The sequence below is a fragment of the Diceros bicornis genome, chromosome 2, assembly GCF_020826845.1.
Source record: "Diceros bicornis minor isolate mBicDic1 chromosome 2, mDicBic1.mat.cur, whole genome shotgun sequence".
Lineage (NCBI taxonomy): Eukaryota > Metazoa > Chordata > Mammalia > Perissodactyla > Rhinocerotidae > Diceros > Diceros bicornis.
This window is the reverse complement of record NC_080741.1, coordinates 35,641,946-35,661,045: the sequence shown is the minus strand read 5'-3', so window position 1 is coordinate 35,661,045 and position 19,100 is coordinate 35,641,946. Positions and strand designations below refer to the sequence as shown.

The 19,100-nt window shown below is 34.2% G+C and overlaps 1 protein-coding gene across 2 annotated transcripts in view; it reads right to left on the bottom strand.

Annotated features, from left to right (window-relative positions):
- Positions 1–19,100, bottom strand: part of STT3B (STT3 oligosaccharyltransferase complex catalytic subunit B) — a 114,689-nt gene that overhangs the window by 44,840 nt on the left and 50,749 nt on the right. For both annotated transcript variants that reach the window (XM_058554333.1, XM_058554324.1), the window contains exons 2-3: positions 17,983–18,091; positions 12,901–13,188 (exon numbers count right to left, since the gene is read on the bottom strand). In XM_058554333.1, coding sequence (XP_058410316.1) covers positions 12,901–13,188; positions 17,983–18,091 — 397 coding nt within the window. The remainder of the gene's footprint in view (positions 1–12,900; positions 13,189–17,982; positions 18,092–19,100) is intronic.

Here is a 19,100-nt window from a genome sequence, read left to right as displayed (position 1 = left end):
AAACCCAAATGTCCATCAACTAATAAACAGATAAACAAAATGTGGTATATATCCATACAGTGGAATCTTACTCAACAATAAAAAGAAGTGAAGGACTGATACATGCCACAACATGAATAAACCACTAAAACATGGAAAGCAAAAGAATATAAACACAAAATAATATATATTGTATGATGCCACTTATATGAAATTTCTAGAAATAGTGTATATGTGGTTGCCTGGGCCTGGAGATGGGTAGACAAGAAGTGAGGCTTGACTGCAAACAGAAGTGAGGGAACTTTTGGAAGCAATGGAAATGTTCTAAAATTGAACTGCCAGGATGGTCATAGAAATTTACAAATTTACTAAAACTCATCAAACTTAAAATAGGTTAATTCTATTGTACATAAATTATACCTAAATAAAGCTGTTGTAAAAAGAAAAAAAGAGGGAAACCAAAAACATAAAAAAGATAACTCTGTCAGGAAGACAACTCCTTTCTAAGAGGTCCTACAAAATGGGATGGCTTACTAGAAAAGGGAAAGGTGGAGACAGGCATCTTTAGAACTGATCAGCTGCCCAGCAGGGTAAAGAGACCTCTTGCCTTCTTCTCTACTCAAGCAAAGATATATTAAATAAAACAGGCAGGATACAGAATTGTGCTTACCAAACAATTATCAACTATGCATAGGAGGAAAAAGCAATGTGCATGGGAAAATGAATACAGATAGAAAATACATCAAAATGGCTAAGTTAAGGGTGGAAAACTACAAGTAATTTTTTCTCATTTACTCAATTTTCTGTAATTTAATAATACTTTGAAAACAAAAATTAGTAAGCATAATTAAAGACCCAATAAAAGTTTTAGAGCAAAAAAATTCTATAGGCTGGAAATTAGAAAACACTAGTTTAGATTTTACATAGTAAAATCTAATTTCATTGCCTAGTGGGCAAGGAAAAGAACCTTAAAAAGTCAGCCTTAATTTCACTTTCATTATAAACTTTCTTCAAGCAATAATCATCTGGCACCTATCCACAAAAAACATCGGACAGATGAAAGTTGGTATGGCCATCAGTCATACCTGTATATCTCATAAGCCTTTTTGCTCCAGCTTTGTAATCGTCCTTAATTTAGTTAAATTTGTTTAGTAGTTTACTAATGCTTAATGAGTAAAAGCATAGAAGGATTACTACTACCTAATTAGCAGGACAAAGGAAAAGTTTAGTTTAGCTCAGATGCTCCTAATCAGAGGGAATATGGTAAAGGCCTGAGTAGGAAAGATGTCACTTGTTCTGACAGAATTAAAATAATTTATTTTTCCTTTGCTAAGTTTGTTCCTGAACTAAATAAGTCCTGTAAACAGTTAATGTGTATTTACTCTATAATATTCCAAAAAGAGTACCCTACAGGTAGAATTAGTTACAATGGAGTTATATGATGTTTGAACAATGGGTCAAACCATACACAAAAAAAGTATAGCAAATTAGAATTGAAAGTTTAAACCTTAAAATAGATAATCTGAATAGGCCATTTTTATCAAAGAAATTGAATCAATAATGAATTACTTCCAAAACAGACAGCACCAGGCCCAGATGGTTTCTCTGGTGAATTCTGCCAAACATTCAAGGAAGAGATGAAAAAAACTTTCTAAAATCTCTTCCAGAAAATACAAAAGCCGAGGGAATACTTCCTAACTCATTCCATAAGGCCAGCACTATCCAAATACCAAATCCTAACAAAGACATTATAAGAAAGGAAAACTACAAACCAATATCTTTCATGAACATAGATGTGAAAATCCTCAACAAAATATTAGCAAATTGAATCCAATAATAAATACAAAGACTTACACAGCACGACCAAGTGGGATATAATCCAGGCATTCAAGGGTGGTTCAACATTTGAAAAACAATTAATGTAATTCATCACATCAACAAGTTAAAGGAAAAAGATCATGTAACTATATCAATAGATGCAGAAAAAGCATTTGACTAAATCCAATACCCATTCAAGACAAAATCTCTAAGCAAACTAGCAACAGAGGGGAAGTACCTCAACTTGATAAAGAATATCTACTAAAAATCTAAGAGCATACTTAATAGTGAGAAACTTGAAGCTTTCCCCCTAAGATCAGGAACAAGGCAAGGATGTCTGCTCTCACCACTCCTTTCCAACATCCCACTGGAAGTACTAGCTGATGTGATAATACAAGAAAAAGAAACAGTATACAGATGGGGGGGAAAAAGCTGTTTTTGTTTGCAGATGACATGATCGTCTATGTAGAAAATCCCAAAGAATCAAACAAAAAACTACTGGAATTAATAGGTGATAATAAGCAATGTTGTAGGATACAAAATTAAATTGAGTTCCTATATACTAGCAAGGAACAATTGGAATTTAAAATAAAATACACAATACCATTTAGTACACAATACATATTACCACAGCAATACATACATACATACTTAGGAATAAATCTAACAGTGTATGTATAGAATTCATATGTGGAAAACCACCAAACTCTGATAAAAGAAGTCAAAGAAGAGCTGAATAAATGGAGGGATATTCCATGTTTATGATAGGAAGACTTAATATTGTTAAGATGTCAATATTTCCCAACTTGAAAAGAAAAAAAAAATCTATAGGAGGCAATATCATAAGCACTGTTCCAAGTACTATTTTACCTGCATTTGCTTTGTTTTTGGTAAATAGTAACAACAGAAGTAACAACAAACACGTTCTCATCACTTGCTGTGTTCCCACAGTGTTCTATACCTTTATAAGCATTAACTTATTTAAACCATATGAGGTAGGTACTATTATTACTTCTATTATACAGTTGATGAAATAGACATAGGAGTGGTTTAAACAACCCACAATGACAGAGCTGGAATTCAAAAAAAGACGAAGCCAAACCATGGCAGTTTGGCTCCAAAGACTGTACTCTTAACCACTCGTTCCTGATGAAAAAGGATAGAAGCTCTATAGAAATGAATCGAAAAGTATATCCAAAAACGTCCATCAACAGTGCTTTGAAAATAATGCTATGACACAGAGAATTTTATCTTTTAAATTTTAAAAACATATACTTTGTAAAAGAGGTTAAACAGCTGGTTTAAAGACCTTGTAAAAGAGGTTAAGCAATTGGCTTAAAAATAAACACCAGATGAGGAATCAGTAGACAACTTACATTTACATTTTAGAAATTACATACAATAAAATGTTTTCAACTTCATAATATCTTTTGGCTAACAACTGTTCAGAATAATTAGAGCTGTTACTATTTTTACTTCCAATTGGTAATGATCAAATTTTAAATAAACGTTATCTATTACAACTCTGCAGCCAAAACATTTTTTATATTTTCTTTATAAGAAAACTGAATGAATTTAAGAAGTGTCAAACACCTTGCCATGAGTCAGAAAACAACTTTGTATGCCAGAACTCAAACCCAAGTATTCTGATTTCAAATACTAGAGCTGCTTCCACTTTAAACCTAATTTATGTTAAATATCTTGCTTTAAAAAACAGAACGAAAAACTCACTACATAATCTCTCAGTCTTTAGTGAGGATGCTTTATCATTCTGTCACTCTACAATCCTTAAAAGCATTATGATATCCATAATATCTCCTTCTAGGTCATCAACTTCATTTAACCCTGTATAATCAACATATAAAACAGCACCTGGTCCATATTGTGTTCTACAAAAATATCTGTTGAATAAAAAAATATTATGTCACATAGAAAAATAAGGTTGTAATGGAAAAGCTGATCCCGGAATTCATATGGAAATGCAAAAGATCCCAAGTAGCCAAACATAAAATTATAATAATAATTAGTCTAAAAGCTAGCATTATTTTAACTTTGGTTTGTAACTCCAAATTGTGTCTTCTACGTAATTTAAAAGGCTAATACATTTAAAAGAATTATTAGTTTATGTTTTTGCACAGAATGTACAAAGATGTAATTTTGTAACATCAATAACCAAAGGGGCAGGGATAGAGCTGTAAAAAGCAGATTTTTTGCATATTACTGAAGATGAGCTAGTATAAATTCAGATAAAAGTATTATAACTTTAGGATGTTAAAATGTAACCTCCACAGAAACTGCAAAGAAAACAGCTACAGAATATACACAAAGGGAAATGAGAAAGGAATTTATAACATTTCACTACAAAAAAATCAACTAAAAGATGTCTGTAATGAAGGAAATGAGGAGCTAGAAAAGCTACAAGGCATACAGAAAACAAATAGCAAAATGACAGAAATAAGATCCTCCTTATTAGTAATCACTTTAAATGTAAATGTATTAAACTCTCTAATCAAAAGACAGAGATTGACAGAATGGATAAAAACACATGGTCCAACTATATGCCATCTACAAGACACTCAGTTTAGATCTAAAGACACAAATATATTAAAAGTTAAAGGATGGAAAAAGATATTCCATGAAAATAGTCACCAATAGAGAACAAGGGTAACTACACTATAATCAGACAAAACAAACTTTAAATCAAAAAAAGGTTATGAGACAAAAAAGGACAATATATATTAATAATGTTTCAACACAGCAAGTATAACAATTAGAACATTTACACACTTAATGACAGACCATAAAAATATATGAAGCAAAAACTGACAGAAACGAAGGGAGAAACAGACAGTTCTACAATAATAATTGGAGACTTCAATGTCCCACTCTCAATAACTGATAGAACCAGACAGAAGATAAATAAAGAAATAGAGGACCTAACACAATAGACCAACTAGATCCAACAGACATATACAGAACGCTCTACCCAACAAAAGCAGCATACACATTCTTTTCAAGTGCACATTGGACATTTTCCAGGATAGACCATATGTTTGGCTACAAATGAAGTCTCTATTAACAGATTTAAAGGGATACTATAGAAAGTATCTTCTCTGACCACAATGGGATGATGTTAGAAATCAAAAACAGAAGTGAAATTAGAAAATTCACAAATTTGTGGAAATTAACACATTCTTAAACAACCAATGTATCAAAGAAGAAATCACAGGGAAATGAGAAAACACTTAGAGATGAATGCAAATGAAAACATAACATACCAAAACTTAAGGGGGAGTGCTAAGAAGGAAATTTACAACTATACACACATACATTAAAAAACATCTCAAATTAACAACCTAACTTTACAACTTAAGAAACTGGAAAAAGAACAAACCAAATCTCAAATAGTAGAAGGAAGGACATAATAAAGAGATAAACGAAGTAGAGAATAGAAAAATGATAAAAAAAATCAATAAAACAAAACAAAAAAATCAATGAAACAAACAAATAAAGAAGTTGGCTTTTCCTTTTTTGGATCAGCAAAATCAACAAACCTTTAGCTAGACGGCCTAAGAAAAAAAGAGAGAAGACTCAAGTTACTAAATCAGAAATGAAACTGGGGACACTACTACTAATTCAGCAAAAATTAAAAGGATTATAAGAGAGTACCATCAATAACTGTATGCCAACAAATTGGATAACCTACATGAAATGGACAAATTCCTATAGATACAAAACCTATCAATACTAAATCACACAGAAATAGAAAATCTGAATAGACCTAGAACTACTAAGGAGATGGGATCAGTAATCAAAAATCTCCCAACAAGGAAAAGTCCTGGACCTGATGGCTTCACTGGTAAATTCTACAAAACATTAAAAGAACTAATAGTAATCCTTCTCAAACTATTCTAAATTGAAGAGGATCTAAGACTTCCTAACTCATTCTATGAAGCCAGTATTAACCTGATACCAAAGCCAGACAAAATTGCTTCAAAAAAACCGACTGACAAATATCACCTATGAACATTGATGCAAAAATTCTCAACAAAATACTAGCAAATCACATTCAGCAGCATATTAAAAGGAGAGGAATGAAAACAGCCAAGAGAAAGAAAGAGAAAGGGTCATAAAGAAAGTGATATAGAAGTTAGGAAGAAGATCCAAGGAAAACAAAACGGTGAAACAAACTAATATTTAAAACTATAATCAAAGACAACTTTCCAGAAATAAAAAATATCTATCTACATGTTGAAAGGGGTCATCATTACCAGAAGGGTCAACTTTGGGACGTATTCTAATTTATTAGACTTTAATGCTATAGAAAAAAAGTTCTCTACTATTCCACTAAAAAAAGACCACATTTCTTATGAAACACATAAAATTAGGTCCTTGCAGGACATTTGGTCCTGGTCCAAAACATCCATAAAACATCTGGTCCATAAGACATTTGGCTCATGCCAAAAGGTTCTTGGTATCTGGTCATATTCAGTCCTGTCCAAAACGTCCATGGAGACAGGGGGGCCATGCCAAAAGATCCTTGATATTTGGTCCTGCTGAAAACCATCTGGCATGGACCAAATATGCTCATGGATGTTTTGGATGTCCAAATGTCTTATGGACATTTTGGACAGGACCAAAAGTCAAGAACCTTATGGCACAGACCAAATGTTTTATGGATGTTTTGGACAGACCCAAATATCTGCTGATCAATTAGGTTTTTGACAGTAACAAGCAGAATAAAACGATGGTGGTACAACAATTTCAAGAAATTTGAGCAAAGGACATATGATCTAGAACTTTCTATCCAGCCAAACTCTCAAGCATGAGGCTTTAAAAAAACGGGTTTAAACATGCAAGAACTTGAGGAATATTGCACTCATGAGCCTTTCCTGTCTACTACAGGAATACCTTCATCCAATCAAGAAATATCATGTATAAGAAATATATAAATAAAATTAATATGCAAAATATTATGTGCTAATATTTAAAATATATTTAAAATATATTACATATTTAATAACATACATGTCAATATATAATAAAAGTCACAAATGAAAAACTCACAGCAAACACACCCTCAATGGTGAAAACTTTTCCTCTAAGATCACGAACAAAATAAGGGTGCCCACTTTCCCCACTTCTATTCAACATAGTATTTGAAGTTCTATCTAGAGAAATTAGGCAAGGAAAAAAAAAAGGCATCCAAATGGGAAAAAAAGAAGCAAAATTATCCCTGTTTACAAATAATACGATGTAATATGTAGAAAACCCTAGATTGGACACACACATAATATTAGAGCTAATAAATGAATTCAGGTAAGTAACAGGATACAAAGTCAACACACAAAAATCAGTTGCATTTCTATATGCTAAAATGAACAATCTGAAAAGGAAATTACCAAAAAAATCCCAATTAACAATAGCATCAAAAAAAAAAATTTACAGATTAACTAATGAAGTAAAAAACTTGTACAATGAAACTATAAAACACTGCTGAAAGAAATTAAAGACATAAATAAATAGAAACACATCCAATGTTCATTCATGAATTAGAAGACAATATTGTTAAGATGACAGTACTACCCAAAGTGATCTACAAAGTCAAAGCAATCTGTATCAAAATCCCAATGTTTTTTGCAGAAGTAAAAAAACCCATCCTAAAATTCAAATGGAATCTCAAAGGAGCCCTAATAGCCAAAACAATCTTGAAAAAGAACAACAAAGCTGGAGGACACATACTTCCTGATTTTAAACTTACTACAAAGCTACAGTAATCAAAGAAATGTGGTACTGGCATAAAGACATACATATAGGCCAGGGGAACAAAAGAGAGACCCCAGAAATAAATTTTCGAACATATGGTCAAGTGATTTTCAACAAGGGTGCCAAGACCATTCAATGGGGAAAGGACAGTCTTTTCAAAAAACGGTGCTGGGAAAACCAGATATCCACATGCAAAATAATCAAGTTGGACCCTTCCCTAACGCCTTATACAAAAAGACCTAAATGTAAGACCTAAAACTATAAAACTCTTAGAAGAAAACACAGGGCAAAAGCTTCATGACATTAGATTTGGCAATGATTTCTTGACTATGACACCAAACGCACAGCAACAAAAGAAAAAATAAACAAACTGGACTTCATGAAAAATTAAAAATTTTGTGCATCAAAAGACAATATCAAGGGCCGGCCCGGTGGTGCAAGCGGTTAAGTGCATGCGCTCTGCTGCGGCAGCCCAGGGTTCGCCAGTTCAGATCCCGGGTGCGCACTGACGCACCGCTTGGCAAGCCATGCTGTGGCGGCATCCTATATAAAGTGGAGGAAGATGGGCATGGATATTAGCCCAGGGCCAGTCTTCTTCAGCAAAAAGAGGAGGACTGGCAGATGTTAGCTCAGGCCCGATCTCCCTCACAAAAAGAAAAAAAAAAAGAAAAAAGACAATATCAGCAGTAAAAAAAAGTAACCCACAGAATGGGAAAAAAATGTGCAAATCATGTATCTTTAAAGGATTATAGAGTAGATTATTATATATTATAGAAGATTATATAAAGAATTATTATATACTACATAGAGAACTCCTAAAACTTATCAACAAAAAAACAACCAGATTCAAAAATGGGCAAAAGACTTACATAAACATTTCTCCAAAGATACACAAATGGCCATTAACCACATGAAAAGATGCTCAACATTATTGATCATTAGGGAAATACAAATTAAAACTACAACAGATACCACTTCACACCCATTAAGATGGCTACTATCCAAAAAAAATAAAAAATAAGTATTGGTGAGAATGTAGAGAAACTGGAACCCTTTTGTACTGCTGATGGGAATGTAAAACGGTACAGCTGCTATGGAAAAGAGTATGGTAGTTCCTCAAAAAATTGAAAGTAGAATTACCACATGATCTGGCAATTTCACTTTTGGGTATATACACAAAAAAAATTGAAAGCAGTGCCTCGAAGAGATATTTGTACACCTATGATCACAGCAACATTATTCACAATAGCTAAAATATGGAAGCAACCCAGTGTCCATAAAACAGATGAATGGATAAACAAAATGTGGTATATAAACACAATGGATTCAGCCTTAAAAAGGAAGGAAATTCTGACATATGCTACAATATGGATGAACCTTGAGAACATTATACCAAGTGAATAAGCCAGTCACAAAAAGGCAAAAACTGTATAAATTCTACTTATATGAGATACTTGGAGTAGTTAAAATTATAGAGACAGAAAGTAGAATGGTAATTGGCAGGGGCTAGGGGAGGGAAGAATGGGGAGTTATTGTTTAATGGGCAGAATTTCAAGTTTTGCAAGATGAAAAGCTATGGAGATGGATAGCGGTGGTGGTCACATAACATTATGAATGTATTTAACACCACTGAACTCTATGCTTATAAATGATTAAAGATGGTTAATTCTATGTTATGTGTATTTTATAACAATTAAAAAAAAAACCTCATATGAGATACCACTTCACACCAATAGGCAACAGAAAAGTAACACAAAAACAGAAAAAAATAAGTATTGGTGAGGATTTAGAGAAATTAAAATCCTCATACATTGCTGGTGGAAATGTAAAATGGTACAAACACTGTGAGAAAGTCCGGCAGTTTGTCAAAAAGTTAATCACAAAGTTTCCATGTGAACCAATAATTTCACTCTTTGGTATACAATAAAGAGAAATGAAAACATACGTAAACACAAAAACTTGTACACAAATGATGTTAGCAGCATTATTCATAATAATTAATACATGAAAATAACTCAAATGTCCATCAACTGATGATGGATTAAAAATGTGATATATACTTACAATGGATTATTCAGCCATAAAAAGGAATGAAGTATTGATACATGTCAACAACATGAATGATTATGCAAAGTGAAAGAAACCATACAAAAAAGGTCATATATTTTATGTGGGTTTTATTTACATTCAATGTCCAGAATAGGTAAGTCTATAGAGACAGAAATTAAACTGATGGAGGGAGGAGGGGAATTGGGAGGTACAGGGTCTCTTTAGGGGGTGATGTCTGTAAATAATATAAGATACTAAAAATGATTAAATTGCACACTTTAAAATGGTTAAAGTGGTGAATATTACGTTATATGAATTTCAACTCAATTTTTAAATATTAAATTTTAAAAAATGTTAAAAGGTAATTAAGATGCCAGCTAACGCACTCCTGCAATAGTTCAGACTCATATGTTAAAAGAAAATAAAGACAAACTATAGACAATACTACTTTTGTGTTCCTTAAAAAGCATAAAGATACGTATAGATTAAAAATAAATAGATGAGGGGCTGGCCCCGTGGCCTAGGGTTAAGTTTGGCGTGCTCCAATTTGGCAAACCGGGTTTGGTTCCGGGGTGCGGACGCACACCACTTGTCGGCGGCCATGCTGTGGTGGCAACTCACATACAAAAAAGCAGAAGATTGGCATAAATGTTAGCTCAGGGCGAATCTTCCTCAGAAAAAAAATAAAAATTAAATAGTAAAAAAAAATACATGACAAAAAATATACCATTCTAACACTAATCAAAAGAAAGCAGTAGTAGTTATATTAAAGACAGAGCAGACTTCAAAGCAATGAAAGTTATCAGGGATAAAGAAAGGCACTGCATAATGATAAAGAGATTAATTCTCCAAGAAGACATAACCATCCTTAAAATGTATGTGCCTAATAACAGAGTGCCAAACTACGTAAGGAAAAAACTGATAGAACTGCAAGGAGAAAGGGATGAATCCACTATCATAATTGCAAACTTCAAAACCCCTCTCAGAAATGGACAGACCCAGCAGATGGAAAATCAGTAAGAACACAGTTGAACTCAACAACATCATCAATCAACTGGATATAATGGACATCTATAGACTACTTCATCTACGAACAGCAGAATATGCATTTGTCTCCAGCTCACAGGGAACATTCACCAAGGTAAAGCATATTCTGGGCTTACATTCTTAACAAATGTAAAAGAATAGAAATCACATTGTGTGCTTTCAGCCCACAATGTGAATTAAACTAAAAATCAATAACAGAAAGATAACTTGGAAAATCTCAAAATACATGGAGATTAGACAACATACTTCTGAATAACATGAGTCAAAGAAGAAAGCTGAAGAGAAATTCAAAAATACTGTTAACCAAATGAAAATGAAAACACAACTTATCAAAATTTGTAGGATACAGAGAAAGCGGTGGTTATAGGGAAATTTATAGTACTGAATGCATACATTAGAAAAGAAAGATAGATCTAAAAAAAGAAGTGCAATTGAAATCCAAAGGAAGTAGGGAAAAAGAAATATAAACCAGAGCAGAAATCAGTGAAATTGAAACAGGAAATCAGGGGCCGGCCCCGTGGCTTGGCGGTTAAGTGCGCACGCTCTGCTACTGGTGGCCCGGGTTCGGATCCCAGGCAAGCACGGACGTACCGCTTGTCTGGACATGCTGAGGCAGTGTCCCACATACAGCAACTAGAAGGATGTGCAACTATGACAGACAACCATCTACTGGGGCTTTGGGGAGAAAAAGGGGGGAAAAAAAAAAAAGGAGGAGGATTGGCAATAGATGTTTGCTCAGGGCCAGTCTTCCTCAGCAAAAAGATATAAAGAAACAGGAAATCAATAGAGAAAATCAATGAAACCAAAAATTGGTTCTTTGAAAGATCAACAAAATCCATAAGCCTCTAGACCGGCTAAGAAAAAGAGGACACAAATCAGAAATATCAGAAATGAAAGAAGGGACATGACTACAGATCCCATGGACACTAATTAAAAGGGTAATAAAGAAATACTACAAACAAGCCTATGCCCACAAATTTGATAAGCTAAATGAAATGGACCGATTCCTTGAAAGACAAAATCTGCCAAAACTCACACGTGAAGAAACAGACAATCTGAATAGGCCTATATCTATTAAAGAAATTGAATCAATAATTAATAACTTCCAAAACAGAAAGCACCAGTCCAAGGTAGATTCACTGGTGAATTATACCAAACATTTAAGGAAGAAATTATACCAATTCTCCACAATCTCTTTAAGAAAATAGAAGCAGAGGGAATACTTCCTAACTCATTCTACAGGGTCAGCATTATCCTAATACCAAAACCAGACAAAGACATTATGAGAAAACTATAGATCAATAATCTCTTATAAACACAGACGCAAAAATCCTCAAAAAAATATTAGCAAATCAAATCCAACAATGTGTTATAAGAATTATACATCACAACCAAGTAAGATTTTTCTCAGGTATGAACGACTGGTTCAACATTTGAAAATTAATTAATGTAATTCATTACATCAAAAGGTCAAAGGAAAAAAATCACATAACTGTATCAACAGATGCAGAAAAAGCATTTGACAAAATTCAACATCCATTCATGATAAAATCTCTTAGCGAACTAGCAATAGAATGGAACTTCCTCAACTTGATAAATAATATCTACAAAAAATCTACAGCTAACATCATATTCAATGGTGAAAAACTCAAAGTTTTCCCACCAAGATCAAGAAGAAAGCAAGGATGTCCCCTCTCAACACTGTAGAGGAAGTACTAGCTAATGCAATAAGACAAGAAAAGGAAAAAAAAAAAAAAACAGCTATATAGATTGGGGAGGAAGAAATAATTTAGCAGGGGCAAAATAATGGTAGTTTCACAAACAGAATTCAAAATCCCAAGCCACTGAACCACATTTCAACTTTCCAAAGTATTTCTGAACCCTTTCCTCCACCAAAAAAACAGAAACAAAAAAAAATCAATACCTTCTTTTTTGATAGCTTGTTTTTTGGAGCTATGACTTATAAAGTAAGGATATTATCATTGTCTGCAAAATAGGTGTAATAAAATTGTGTCACAATTATATCTATATGTATGTACGTACCTATATATATATAGAGAGAGAGAGAGAGAACAGTACCTGACATATTTTTAAACGTTATTCTTATTAAATTTATTATGAATGGTAACAGAGATCTCCAAATGCAACTATATTTGATAAAAGACAAATGTGTACAACCAACAGCATTTCAGCAGAAAGTTTATTCACATTAATGGTAGCAAAACATTAAGTGTTACTTACCCACAGGTAGTATGTGAACTGAAGTGCAAAAATAGCAATGCCTTCGTTATCAAAGGATCCAGCTACTGACCGAGAAATGTAACCTGGTACAATAGCAATAAAACAAGCAGCTAAAAGTCCTGCTCCTTGGTTCCAAAGTTCTCTGGTAAGCAGAAAAGTAGATATAGATGTAAGGCCGCTAAAGGTTGGTGCAAGGAACACACATACATCTCTTATGTGAACTGTTATGTTCAATGTATTTAAAATCCAATGGATAAGGCCAGCTGTTATCATCAACCCTGGGTAAACCTAGGAAGAAAATAATTGGAAATTTTAATTACATATACAATGAGCTGAAAACACAAACATAAGTTCTTTTCTTTATTATTACATATTGTTTACAGTAAGTTTAAGAATAAGATCTCAAAACAATTTGCCTTCTTCACATACTACAAAATTAAATGTTCTTTTAGATTGGATACCAAGAAAAAGCTCATATATGGAGAGAGACATATTTAAATAAAAGAAGATCAGACAGAATGAATGATAAAAATTAAAAACGTTTAACAATGGAAAACTGTAGGTAACTTTCTTATTGATCCCACTAACTATTTTTTGACCAAAAAACAGAGTCCTAGTCTAACTTACCCTGAAGTTTGGTGTTTTAACATGCTCCAATTTTGCCCATAACTTGTGTGTATATAAGAGAATGAGAAAGGAGAGAAGACGAACAAAAGTTATATGCAATACTATTTAAGTGGTATTTATAAATGATTTTTCCCTTTCAAAGCAAAGATTTGGAAAGTAAACAACTCTAGCCGGGAAAAGGACTAGTCAGTTGGTGAATTCAAAGATAATACTTTGGAACTTCTGGAAGGTTGAATGTTTTTACACCACTTGAAGTATTTAAGGATGGCAGGAAAATAATCTAGAAGAGGCCAATTGTAGTCCTCACCCTCACTCTAAAAAAGGAACATGAAACGTTAAGAGGATTCAAAGAACTGTAAATAGGACATTATTTTTGAGCTGTCAGTGATTAAAACATGTTCAGTAGTACCCCCTTATCTGCAGGGGATATGTTCCAAGACCGCCAGTGGATGTCTGAAACCTAGGATAGAACCGAACTCCATATACGCTATGTGTTTTCCTATACATACATACCTGATCAAGTTTAATTTATAAATTAGGCACAGTAGAAGATTAACAACAATAACTAATAATAAAATAGAACAATTCTAACAATATACTGCAATAAAAGTTACTATACATCTTAGCAACCTCAGCATATGATTTTTTTGCTTTCCTCATTAAGTCAAGAACTTGCACCTTTTCACTTAAACAGAAGCTACTTTATGGCTTCTCTTTTGGCATATCCAAATTGCCAGCATCACTACTCTTGCACTTTGGGGCCATTTATTAAGTAAAATAAGGGTTACTTGAACACAGGCATTGCGATATGGTGACAGTTGATCTGTAACTAAATAGGCTACTAAGTGACTAATGGGTGGGTAGCATATACAGCATGGATATGCTGGGCAAAGGGATGATTCACATCCAAGGCAGATTGGAACGGGACAGCGCGAGATTTCATCACGCTACTCAGACCGGCATGCAATTTAAAAATTATGAATTGTTTACTTCCGGAATCTTCCATTTAATATATTCAGACTGCAGTTGACCATGGCTAACTGAAACCATGAAAAGTGAAACTGCAGTTAAAGGGGTCCTACCGTATTTACATTTCCCTTAGCTAAATCCTAAAAGATTCTTTTCTTTCTCCATCACTGAAACTAAAAAGAATGTTATAAATTTCTTTCCTAGTTGTACTATTTAAAATTGCAAACTCCTCATGGTCTTGAACCTACTCCCTTTCTTTTTCTCCATAGCACTTATCACCATTTCACATACTATTTATTTTACTTCTTTTATTAGTCTATAAACTAAACACCCTCACAAGAATATAAGCTCCAAAATAGCAGGAAAAATTTCACCAGCATCCAGGACAATGATTGGCACAAAATGGATGCTCAATACCTATCGAATAAATGGAAGGAGAATGGGATATAGCAAGGTGAAAAAAACTGTGGCTATTATCACTATTCTTAAAAATTAAAATTTTGTTCTATTTCACATACAATAACACCAGGTCCCAGTGTTGGATTTTGTCAGCCATATTCAAAACAAAAGGAAATGAATTTGAAAATAGCTCTAAAGGTAAGTCAATATATCCATGATAACATGGCAGACTGAGCTGGCTTACCAAATACAGCCAAAATACACAGAAGTACTGGATGAAGAGACCAAAAAAGCCTAACCAAACAAAGAAAAACCATCCAACAACAAAAAAGGCAGACTTAAGCTCAAAAGAAAGGGATCCCTTCAGATGCCAAAAATAAAGGGGAAATTCAAAGTAGGAACTGATGCCGCGGAAGCCGAAAAGGAGGGAAAAAACCACACCAGGCTTGATAACACCCCGATCTCCAGTCCCTAAGGTGTATATCACTCAACACAGGGATCAGAGAAAAGGCCTAAGTTCCAGCATAAAACCAGGGCCTGTTTATGAAACTTTATTGTTAGTGCCATCCAGTCAATTGGACTCCTAGCTGACCCTGTGTATAGCAGAGTAGAACTCTGTCCACTCTTCTTACACCATCCTCTCATCTTCCAGCACTGTATCAGACAATGTTCTGCTGCTATTCATAGGGTTTCCATGGCCAGTTTTTGTAAGTGGGTCCTTCTTCCTAGTCTGTCTTAGTCTGGAAGCTCTGATGAAACCTGTCCACCATGGGTGACCCTGCTGGTATTTCAAATACCAGTAGCATAGCTTTCAGCATCATGGCAACATGCAGCCACCACAGTATGACAACCAACAGACGGGTGGTGTGGTTTCCCTAAGATGTAACAGGCTGTATCTTAACCACTAGACCACCAGGGCTGGCTGTTGATGAAACTAGACTAGACAAATTCTACCCATCCATCAAGGGAAGCAGTAAGGAACTTCTGCCTTATTTCCAAAGCTTTGAATAGAAACAAAGTCTAAAACGAGAAATAAGTAAACTCAATCATCACGTGTGAATAAGTAACTCAGTCATCACATGGGTTTCACATTTATTAACAACCTTATGTATAAGAAACCTCGAACTGAGAAATAACCTCGAAAAATTGTCCTAAAACCAGTGAAACCCCTAAGGGCTCAGCAAATGAAAATGAGAAAGATCATCATAGGGAGGGTCCCAAATACTAGGACACCAGGAGTCTCAGAAAACAAGCCTCCACTGAGGATGAATTCAAGATAAAAAGATATAAACACACTAGGAAACAAACAATAGTCATCAAATATTAATACAATAAGGTATATGACAGTATTAGCACTACAACAAGTGCAGATAATACCCATCACTCACATTTCTTACCATTAATATCTTTCTTATTTGCCCTGGAGAGTATGACTATTCTCCTTCTATCTTTATCTGTATTTGCATCAAGGATAAGAAGATGCCCAGATTTGAAACAGAACATCTTACTATCACAGAGAACATATTGTTTCCAAACACAGAAGGAACATTTATAAAATTTGTCTATATCCTAGGCCACAAAATCAAGTCTCAAATTTCAAAGGATTAACATTATAGAATTTGTTCTCTAACCACAACATATTTAAAGTATATAGTAAAAAAAATAACCAGGAAATCCTCTTACGTTTAAAAGTTAAATACAATTCTAAATAACCCATGAATCAGGGGAAATTATAATGGAAATTAAAATACATTTTGACTTGAATAGCAATGAAAATACTACATATCAAAACTGATGCAGGGGCCGGCCCTGTGGCCTATCGGTTAAGTTCGGTGCGCTCCACTTTGGTGGCCCAGGTTCGGTTCCAAGGTGTGGACCTACACTACTCGTTGGCGGCCATGCTGTGGCAGTGACCCACATATAAAATAGAGGAAGAGTGGTGCATATGTTAGCTCAGGGTGAATCTTCCTCAGCAAAAATAAATAAATAACTTATGCAATGTAGGTAAAACAGTGATTAGTGGGAAATTTATAGCTTTAAAATAAATACATTAACAATGCAGAAAGGTTGAAAATTATTGGGCAAACTGTTCTCAGGAAGTCAGAAAAAAACATCCAAATGAACTCAAGAAAGTGGAAGGAAGGAAATAAATTGAAATTAATACAACAGAAGACAAACATTTATTTAAGAGAGAGAATCAACAAAGTCAAAGTTTCTTTGGGTTAAGAAATCTAATAAAATTGATAAACCTCTGACAAAACTGATAAAAAAAAATAATACTAAACATATATGTTTCCTCAATAGGTGTCTGTCTTTCACTTTCTCTTCAACATTCCTCTTACATCCCAAGTCCTAAAAATTTTCCCTTATGTCAACTTCTGGATATTATAATTCCCCATAAATTATGATCAGTACTCAATTACCTGGAGTAATTTACGATAGATTTGGGACTTGGAAAATTAGAATTATCGATTCTTCTAAATTCCTATTTCTTTCCAAAAAATGTTTTTCCAATAAAGTCGCTACAGAACAAAACAAAAACACACAACCTGGGGGCCGGCCCAGTGGCACAAGTGGTTAAGTGCGCGCGCTCCACTGCAGCGGCCTGGGGTTCGCCGGTTCGGATCCCGGGTGTGCACTGATGCACTGCTTGGCAAGCCATGCTGTGGTGGCGTCCCATATAAAGTGGAGGAAGATGGGCACAGATGTTAGCCCAGGGCCAGTCTTCCTCAGCACAAAAAAGAGGAGGATTGGCAGATGTTAGCACAGGGCTGATCTTCCTCACCAAAAAAAAAAAACCAAAAAACACAACCTGAACTTAAGATATACTGTGACAACAGATCCCCCTCCCAGCCTGCACCACTTGTCAGAAATAGTGACTACTGTGAGATAACTCAAAAACAGGTTGAGGGTGCAGGTGTCAAGAAAAGAGACTTAGTAAATTAAATACTGGATAATTAGCCACAGAAAAATGTATTGGTTAACTATACAAAGCTTTCAAGAATCCCCATTACCTCAGCAATTAATAATTTACTCAAATAACTATAAAATTTTGCGACTAATATAAATAACTCCAAATATACTTACAGTACCACCTACTATTCTTCCTAGTGGATACCATGCTCTTTCATCAAACCAATTTAAAAATTCATAGAACCCATGAGATGCAAGATGATGTGTTGATCTATAGTTAAACCTAGGGAAAACAGGAAAGAAAGAAATGTTATAAAACTTTGCTTACTAGAAAGAAATACCTTCATCTTTCTAATATTTTATTTTAAAAATAAATGTCTTTATATTTAACTCTATGGCTAAATATATCTTTTATAGCAATTTTCCTCAAACTTGAATAAGAGATTATTTTCTAAGGAACAGTCTTATACCTCTAACATAACTGAAAACAAAACCTCTTCCCTCCCAAAAAACCATGCCCACAAAACTAATAATTCTCAAATTAACTTTTGGCCATTGCTTGGGGCACAGGTGGTCGATTGCTATACATTTCAATATAAAAAAAAGATGAGGGTACAGAGAATTCACCAAATGACCAAAGCAGTCAATGGCTCTCAAATGATTAAGAACCACTGACAGAAGACAGTATCAAAACGAAAGGACCATATTCGACATAACCACTTCCAATCCTACAACCCTAAAAATTACAGAAATAAAGAATAGAGGTATCATACTCTCTGACTTCAAAATATACTACAAAGGTATAGTAATCAAAACAGCATGGTGCTGGCACAAAAACAGACACATAGATCAACGGAACAGAATTGAGAGCCTAGAAACAAAGCCACATATCTATGAAGAGCTAATCTTTGACAAAGGAGCCAAGAACATACAGTAGAGAAAGGAAGGTCTCTTCAATAAATGGTGTTGGAAAACTGGACAGCCAAGTGCAAAAGAATGAAAGTAGACCATTATCTTACATCATACACAAAAATTAACTCAAAATGGATTAAAGATTTGAATGTAAGACCTGAAACCATGAAACTAAAAGAAAATATAGGCAGTACGCTCTTTGACATAGGTCTTGGCGGTATATTTTCGAGTATCAAGTCTACTCAGGCAAGGAAAACAAAAGAAAAAATAAACAAATGGGACTACATCAGACTAAAAAGCTTCTGCATGGCAAAGGAAACCATCAACAAATGAAAACCTACCAACTAGAAGAAAATATTTGCAAATCATATATCTGAGAA